A 9,022-nucleotide genomic window follows, 5' to 3' on the forward strand; every position below is an offset into this window, starting at 1 on the left:
CAATAAGACCTGAGTTGGTGTGGCATTGCGTCGTGCTTAAGTACATCCCTTAGCCGTGGTATATTGGCCATAAATCACAAACCCTTGAGGTGCCTTATTGCTCTTATAAACTGCTTACCAACTTAATTAGAGCAGGAAAACAAAATGTATTGTCATACCCGTGGCATACGGTCTGATATACCATGACTTTCAGACAATCAGAATACAGGGCTCAAACCACCCAGTTTATAATTATAAATACAGCACCAAACTGTTGAAAATATGGTATCCCACTAGCTCATCATTATCTGAATCCGGCTCTGATCATAAAACAGGCAGAGAGAGTTGGCTCATCTGTTGTGCTCGGCGAACCTTCAACCTTCTGGCCCGTTAGCCCTGCGTGGCATCCACTGTGGTAAAGTTGATATCCACGTTTGTAAGCACAAGGTTGCTACAGTTATTATTTATGGTGGTAATTCCTTTTTTTGTACATTTTAAAAGGGGAGGGTCTGCACCTTTTGGACAGTACTAGGGGAAGGTTATGTGAAAATATTATTTACGTTAGGGAGGGGGGTGAATCTTTTTTATGACACCTCCAGTTAGCAAGACCGTACAAACAGATCTGGGACTCAGGCTAGGAAAGATCTAAACAGCAGTCCGAAGTCATGAGTGAAGTCCCCCTTGGTGACTGACTGATGACTGGTATCCTTCCATATCACAGGAGGTTGGTGGCACCTTATTTGGAGAGAGGGGCTTGTAGTAATGACTGGAGTGGAATCAGGGGAATGGATTCAAATACATCAAACACATGGTTTCCAGGTGTATGATGTCATTCCATCCTCCGTTCCGGACATTATTATGATATTATGAGCTGTCCTCCCTTCAGCAGCCTCCACTGTTCCACATATACCAAATGTGATACATTTGCTGAAATATTTTAATTGACAATTAAGATTTTATGTTTTATTCTATTGAAATTATGATACTTGGTTCTGCCACAACATTTTTAAATAAAACCTGTTGTTGAGTCACACAACCTCAGAGACTTGTGACCATGACAACTGACTGAGCACACATTGAGGTGTTTGACTTGGGGTTGAGAAGAGCGTGAGAAAGACAGGAAGGGGGAACATTAACTCTTTCTCAGCAGCATCACTTTTAGTTTCAAATGGCCCTGTGGTGAACCAAGGTAGAGCTGTGTACATCTGCATGCATGTGTACGTGTGCAGACACGAAGATCTGCATGACTTTGTGCACGTGTTATCTTGGTGCTTCAGTGTGGGAACATGGTTTGTGGTCATGTCTGCTTGTAAAGTCAGAAATCTGACCAGGTATAAGTAGAAATGTTCAGTCTGCAACACACAAGTCCTAAAGCTGAACAATAGAGGAATCTGCATACAGTCTATCTGCACTTGTCATATCCTTTCTGCCTCTGTCTGAATTTTGCTGCTCCCCAGCTTCCTGTGATAAAGGCTTCTTCTTCCTCTTCTTCATCTTCCTTGTCTCCGTGTTACCATAGCTCTGACTGAAGTCTGGAGGAGTCAACAGGTCATATTGACTAGGCTCATAACATCTTAAGATATGGGGAAAACGTGCGTAGTCGTAATTATAATTTTTTTGGGGGCGGTAGCAATGGCGTTGACCCTGGGTCTTTACTTTGGACGGGTGAGATCATTTTATTTGATTCATATGCAACTGTCATTGTTGTCTTCCCCTAAAGATTAGGGGTTCCAGAATAGTCAACACAATCTATAGTGGAACATTGTTTACTGCATCATACAGTTCTCATTCTGAATTAATTATTTGAAATGTTAAGCTTCATAGTTTGATCATCTATATTGACAACAGACATGGGTTTACACACATGAAAAATTATTTCAAATACTTTGAGTGTTTTCTGGAGTCTGCCTGAAGTACCAGATGGGACATTTCTATTGGTCTATTGAGCCAGGCAAGATCAAAATGGCACTTCTTTATTTGTACGATATTTGAAAACCAGGTCTGATTGAGTTTATCATCAAAAGCTCAAGTTCCTCTACTATCTGTTGACTTTATCTGATATGAGAGAATATACACTGCTGTTCAAAAGTTTGAGGTCATTTAGAAATGTCGTTGTTTTTTAAAGAAAAGCAAAAAAATGTTGTCCATTAAAATAACATCAAATTGATCTGAAATACGTTGTAGACATTGTTCATTTTGTAAAGGAGTATTGTAGCTGGAAATGGATGATTTTTCATGGAATATCTACATAGGCATACAGAGGCCCATGCTGATTGATCATTAGAAAACCCCTTTGCAATTATGTTAGCATAGATGAAAACTGTTGTTCTGATTAAAGAAGCAATAAAACTTACCTTCTTTAGACTAGTTATGTATCTGGAGCATCAGCATTTGTGGGTTTGATTACAGGCTCGAAATGGCCTGAAACAAAGACCTTTCTTCTGAAACTCGTCAGTCTATTCTTGTTCTGAGAAATGAAGGCTATTCCATGTGAGAAATTGCCAAGAAACTGAATATCTCATACAACGCTGTGTACAGAACAGTGCAAACTGTCTCTAACCAGAATAGAAAGAGGTGCACAACTGAGCAAGAAGACAATTACATTAGAGCATTTATTTTGAGAAACAGACACCTTATAAGTCCTAAACTGGCAGCTTCATTAAATAGTACCCAGGCAGATTGGTCAGGCGGCGGCTCAGGGTCAGGACAGGCAAGGGTAAAAACCAGAAGGACGAGAAAAGAAAGACTGGCGAAAAGCAGGAGCTGATACAAAAACCGCTGGTTGACTTGACAAACAAGGTGAACTGGCAACAGACAAACAGAGAACACCGGTGTAAATACACAGGGGATAATGGGGAAGATGGGCGACAATGGAGGGGGGTGGTGACAATCGCAAAGACAGGTGAAACAGATCAGAGTGTGACCCCTAAAAGTGTTGGGCCATCAATAAAGGGCCTTTTGAGTAATTCAGTGAAACATAACTATTTATTTCAACAAATTTTAACATTCTGTCATAAAGAACACAATCATTTTAATTTAAAAAAACAAATGTTTTATCATCTCCAGAGTATTAAGCATGAAAAGCAACTATAAAAGGTGACAATTAAAGTAACAGGGTTGACCGTGACAGGGTGGACTATTTCATCTTAAATCAGCCATAACTCCACTTGTGACAGGGGAAAGAAGCTGGTTGTGTGCGATAGAGAATGTGAACTTTACAAAATGTGAATTTAACATAGATAAAACATTTCTATCTATAGGTAACAGGGTTGACGTGCCATGCTCTAAGCACTTTCCCCACAAAACACCAGATAACGGCCAAAAAAAGTCAACGCAGCTCACTTGTTTTTACACTTTTTAAAAAGTAATTAAAAAAATACAAGTTTAACAGTATTAAAGAGAGCTCAGATTAACAGACTTAACTGTAAACCGGAGGGACAAATGTAAATTCATCACCATCAAATAAAATGAATAATTTCAGATTTTCAAAGCAACAAAATAACCACGGTTTACAATGATGGTGATAACTTGGAGAAATGTGGGTTGAAGTGTATTTAAATCTTCGTAGAAGTCAGACAAACATGATAAGGGACAACTCATTTATTTGATTGAAAACACACTATTATTATTATTATTATCACTCCAAATTGTTCCTCCCAAACCAATCTAATTCTTTCTACACATTTCCATTACACAAATTTCTCCGCCATTCAATTTTTTTATTATTATTTTTTATTTCACCTTTATTTAATCAGGTAGGCCAGTTAATCAGGTAGGCCAGTTAATCAGGTAGGCCAGTTGAGAACAAGTTCTCAATTACAACTGCGACGTGGCCAAGATAAATCACAGCAGTGCGAAACAAACAACACAGAGGGATAAACAAACGTACTGTCAATAACACAATAGAAAAATATATATATACAGTGTGTGCAAATTAAGTAAGATTAGGGAAGTAAGGCAATAAAAAGGCCACAGAGGCATAGTAATAAAAATGTAACTATTAAATACTGGAGTGATAGATGTGCAGAAGATGAATGTGCAGAAGATAAATGTGCAAGTAGAGCTATTGGGGTGCAAAGGAGCAAAAAAATAAATAACAATATGGGCATGAGTTGGTTGGGTGGGCTATGTACAGATGGGCTGTGTATAGGTGCAATAATCTGTGAGCTGCTCTGACAGCTGATGTGGAGCTCTATGCCTGTACAACAGAGGATTCTCTACATGCAGGGCTGGGTGTTTAAATCCCATTTCTTTCCTAATTTACCAATTAAAATGATTAAGCCATGCAAACAACCATTATTGAGGAAAAGTCCATCCACATAATTATCCCACTTCCATAACTTCTACAATACAGCTGCCCAGATACTATTCTAACCCATTTCTTATCTTTCAATTGCTCCCATCGAATCTCTGCTGGAATCCTTTTCTTAATGGGCTTATTTCTTACATCTCTTAGCCCAAATGGTCCAGGCTCCCTCTGGCTGTTCTAAAATCACCTCTTTTCCTTCCTTAGATGTTTACCATGAACCCGGACCCACAGATGGTGGGTATGGAATTTTAGTTAGTGTGTGAATCAACTGTTAAATTGAGTGTTTATTCAAAATGTCCACACATGATACAAGGACATAAATGTCACTATATGTATGAAAACGACCAAAATCTATCACACAAAAGAGTTAGCCGCCTTTAAAAAAAATATATATATATTTTTTTTAATTCATGGGGAGAAACAGAGACCTAGTAAGTATTAAGCAATGTATTGAAACTAAATGTTATTTTTACAGAATCCTTTCCCACTGGACATGGCCCCTAAATCTATTGATGATCAATACGTTGGCTGCAGAGCGAACATGCGCATTCAGGTGAACACAGACTACCTCCCACGTGAGAAGAAAACCAGTACAAACTTCAATAATGCCTGGAAGGAAGCAGAAGAAAAAGCCAAACCGTCTATCCATGGTCTGCAAGATGAACACTCCAAAGCTATATATGTGTACACAAATGAAGAGCCTAAGATCTACCCGGACTTCAACAGAGAAGTTAGAGATGGTAGATCTAATTATGGGACAACATTCCAGTACCATTCCCTGCACTTCTATCTAACTGAAGCCATTCAGATTCTCAAACAAAGGCAAACAACATGCATGACCACCTACCGTAGAACCAATGTGTATTTTCATGATGTCAAAGAATATATCCGTTTCGGCACCTTCACCTCGAGCACTTTAAACAAGAAAATAGGTAGAGATTCATTTGGAGCGACGTCCTGCTTTGAGATCACCACATGTTTTGGAGCTGACATATCACATTACTCTGTATTTACAGAAGAGAGAGAAGTCTTAATTCCTCCCTATGAGGTATTCACAGTGACCAACATCCAGACAAAGTCACCAGAGAATAACCTGTGGTGTGAAGTCGTCTACACATTAGTGAACACTGGACATCAGAGTGACTTGAATTGCAAGTTGCAAAATGGAGTAAAAGTCTAACCTGTGAAGCAGCTTTTCTGCATTCAACCGCACATCAGGAAAAGGCTACATAACGCTCTATAATGTGTTGATAATTACTGTATATCACTGATCATTCCCACACCAATGTACGATTAAGTCATCTGTAAAAATAAAAAATGTTTACTTTCCTTCTTTCAGTTGTAATGATCCTGTTAAAGACTGTTTAACCCTTATTGCTGCCTCAGATTAAGATCAAGTTATAAAAAAGTATAATTTGCCGACATTGAATCAAATTGTAATTTGTGATTTGTTGACATTTGTTAGCATGTGTACCGTGTTTGTTTATATTCACCATTATGTTGCTGATTCCCTCCATCAATATTGTGTTTATATTCACCATTATGTTGCTGATTCCCTCCATCACTATTGTGTTTATATTCACCATTATGTTACTGATTCCCTCCATCAATATTGTGTTTATATTCACCATTATGTTACTGATTCCCTCCATCAATATGGTGTTTATATTCACCATTATGTTACTGATTCCCTCCAACCTATCAATATTGTGTATATTTAACATTATGTTACTGATTCCCTCCATCAATATAGTGTTTATATTCACCATTATGTTACTGATTCCCTCCATCAATATTGTGTTTATATTCACCATTATGTTACTGATTCCCTCCAACCCATCAATATTGTGTATATTTACCATTATGTTACTGATTCCCTTCATCAATATTGTGTATATATACCATTATGTTACTGATTCCCTCCAACCCATCAATATGGTGTTTATATTCACCATTATGTTACTGATTCCCTCTGATTCCCTCTCCCTCTATCTAATGGGTAACTTGATATTTGTCGACATTTGATAGCCTCTTTCTTAACATTGTACTGATCCTGTATTAAGGGATATCCCCCCTTTTAAAAAAAAATAATCTTGACCAAAAATGACATACTCAAATCTAACTCTCTGTAGCTCAGGCCCTGAATCAAGGATATGCATTTTCTTGGTACCATTTGAAAGGAAACACACCTTCTGCCTGCTTTCTGATCCGAGCGGCTATTCCTCTACTTAGAACCTAAAGCTTCAATATAGCCTAAATACTTGTCATTTAACTTTAAAATGTATCACATTTTATGTGGAGGAAAGGAAACATAGCTGACGTTTTACATTCTGCTATTTTGTTAGTTTTTTAGTGTTTTGTGTAACTTATCTTTTTACTTATTTTGTACATAGTGTTGCTGCTACCGTTTCTTATGACCGAAAATAACTTCTGGAAATCAGAACAGCAATTACTCACCGCAGACTGGAGGAAACATTTTCCTTTAACAAGTCTGATGAGAAGGATATACTGCTTTCACTGGAACAGGCCCTGATCCCCGTCATTTGCTTTAAAATTGATGTAGGAAAAGGGGCCGCAGATCGGGAAGCCTTCTGAGATTCCATAGGCGAGCGAGTAAAGTCCCACTGCCATCCGTTCTTCTTGCTAACGTGCAATCATTGGAAAATTAAATTGACAACCTACGATTTAAGATTATCCTACCAAAGGGACATTAAAAACTGTAATATCTTATGCTTCACAAAGACGTGGCTAAACAACATTAAGGATAATATAGAGCTGGTTGGATTTTCAATGCACCGGCAGAACAGAGAAGCTACGTCTGGTAAGACGAGGGGTGGGGGTGTGTCTATTTGTCAATAACAGCTGGTGCGCACTGTCTTATATTAAAGTAGTCTCGAGGTACTGCTTGTCTGAGGTATAGCACCTTATGATAAGCTGTAGACCACAGTATCTACCAAGAGAGTTCTCCTCTATATTATTCGTAGCCATCTATTTACCATCACAGAACGAAGCTGGCATTAAGACCGCTCTTAACCAACTCTATAAGGCCATAAGCAAACAAGAAAATGCTCACCCAGAAGCGGCTCTCCTAGTGGCCAGGGACTTTAATGCAGGAAAACTTAAATCAGTTTCACCAAATTATTACCAGAATGTCACATGTGCAAAAAGAAGGAAAAAAATCATAGACCACCTTTACTCCACACACAGAGATGCATACAAACTCTCCCTCACCCTCCATTTGGCAAATCTGACCATAATTATGTCCTCCTGATTCCTGCTTACAAGCAAAAACTAAAGCAGGAAGTACCAGTGACTCTCGCAATACAGAAGTGGTCAGATGATGCGGATGCAACACTACAGGACTGTTTTGTTAGGACAGACTTGAATATGTTCCGGGATTCATCCAATGGCATTGAGAAGTAGAGCACCTCAGTCATCGGGTTCATCATTATGTGCATCGACGACATCGTCCCCACAGTGACTGTAAGTACATATCCCAACCAGAAGACATGGATTACAGGCAACATCCGCATCGAACTAAAGGCTAGAGCTGCCGCTTTCAAGGAGCGGGAGACTAATCCGGACGCTTCTAAGAAATCCAGCTATGCCCTCAGACGAACCGTCAAACAAGCAAAGAGTCATTGTAGGATTAAGATTGAATCTTACTACACAGGCTGTGATGCTGTTCTGGATGAATGTGTGATAACACTCTCGGTAGCCAATGTGAACAAAACCTTTAAACAGGTCAGCATTCAAAAATCCGCTGGGCCAGATGCATTACCAGGACGTGTACTCAAAGCATGCGCGGACCAACTGTCAAGTGTCTTCACTGACATTTTCAACCTCTCCCTGACCGAGTCTCTAATACCTACATGTTTCAAGCAGACCACCATAGTCCCTGTGCCCAAGAAAGTGAAGGTAACCTGCCTAAATGATTACCGCCCCGTAGCACTCACGTTGGTAGCCATGAAACACTTTGAAAGGCTGGTCATGGCTCACATCAACAGCATCCTCCCGGACACCATAGACCCAATAAATGTGCATACCGCCCCAACAAATCCACAGATGACGCAGTCTCAATCGCACTCCACACTGCCCTTTCCCACTTGGACAAAAGGAACACCTATGTGCGAATGTTGTTCATTGACTACAGCTCATCATTCAACACCATAGTGCCCTCGAAGCTCATCACTAAGCTAAGAACTCTGGGACTAAACACCTCCCTCTGCAGCTGGAACCTGGACTTCCTGACGGGCCACCCCCAGGTGGTAAGAGTATGCAACAACACGTCTGCCACACTGATCCTTAACACTGGGGCCCCTCAGGAGTGTGTACTTAGTCCCCTGCTGTACTCCCTGTTCACCCATGACTACGTGGCCCAACACACCTCCAACACAATCATTAAGTTTGCTGATGACACAACAGTGGCAGGCCTGATCACCGACAATGATAAGATGGCCTATAGGGAGGAGGTCAGAGAACTGGCAGTGTGGTGCCAGGATAACAACCTCTCCCTCAATGTGAGCAAGACAAAGGAGCTGATTGTGGATTACAGGAAAAGGCGGGCCGAACAGGCCCCCATTAATATCGTTGGGGCTGTAGTGGAGCGGGTCGAGAGTTTAAAGTTCCTTGGTCTCCACATCACCAATGAACTATCATGGTCCAAACATAACAACACAGTCGTGAAAATGGCACGACAAAACCTGTTCCCCTCAGCAGACTGAAAAGATTTGG

General features: G+C 40.0%; 1 protein-coding gene across 2 annotated transcripts; it reads left to right on the forward strand.

Annotated features, from left to right (window-relative positions):
- The first annotated feature begins 1,511 nt into the window (after positions 1 to 1,511).
- Positions 1,512 to 5,624, forward strand: LOC139403161 (GPI-linked NAD(P)(+)--arginine ADP-ribosyltransferase 1-like). 2 transcript variants are annotated; one of them, XM_071146863.1, is made up of 3 exons: positions 1,512 to 1,644; positions 4,493 to 4,522; positions 4,764 to 5,624. In XM_071146863.1, the coding sequence occupies exons 1-3, from the start codon at positions 1,561 to 1,563 to the stop codon at positions 5,466 to 5,468; spliced, it is 819 nt and encodes a 272-aa protein (XP_071002964.1). In that variant the 5' UTR covers positions 1,512 to 1,560; the 3' UTR covers positions 5,469 to 5,624. The 2 variants fall into 2 exon arrangements, with proteins under 2 accessions (XP_071002964.1, XP_071002965.1); XM_071146864.1 differs by lacking the exon at positions 4,493 to 4,522 and having other exon boundaries at positions 1,581 to 1,644.
- The last annotated feature ends 3,398 nt before the right edge of the window (positions 5,625 to 9,022 follow it).

The sequence above is a fragment of the Oncorhynchus clarkii genome, unplaced genomic scaffold, assembly GCF_045791955.1.
Source record: "Oncorhynchus clarkii lewisi isolate Uvic-CL-2024 unplaced genomic scaffold, UVic_Ocla_1.0 unplaced_contig_7924_pilon_pilon, whole genome shotgun sequence".
Lineage (NCBI taxonomy): Eukaryota > Metazoa > Chordata > Actinopteri > Salmoniformes > Salmonidae > Oncorhynchus > Oncorhynchus clarkii.

Bases quoted from the DNA above. Each gene is read 5' to 3' on its own strand.
- LOC139403161 (XM_071146863.1), top strand. From the start codon at position 1,561: ATGGGGAAAACGTGCGTAGTCGTAATTATAATTTTTTTGGGGGCGGTA. The intron at 1,645-4,492 runs GTGAGATCATTT...TTCCTTCCTTAG, and splicing joins TGGGTCTTTACTTTGGACGG to ATGTTTACCATGAACCCGGA. The intron at 4,523-4,763 runs GTGGGTATGGAA...TTATTTTTACAG, and splicing joins TGAACCCGGACCCACAGATG to AATCCTTTCCCACTGGACAT.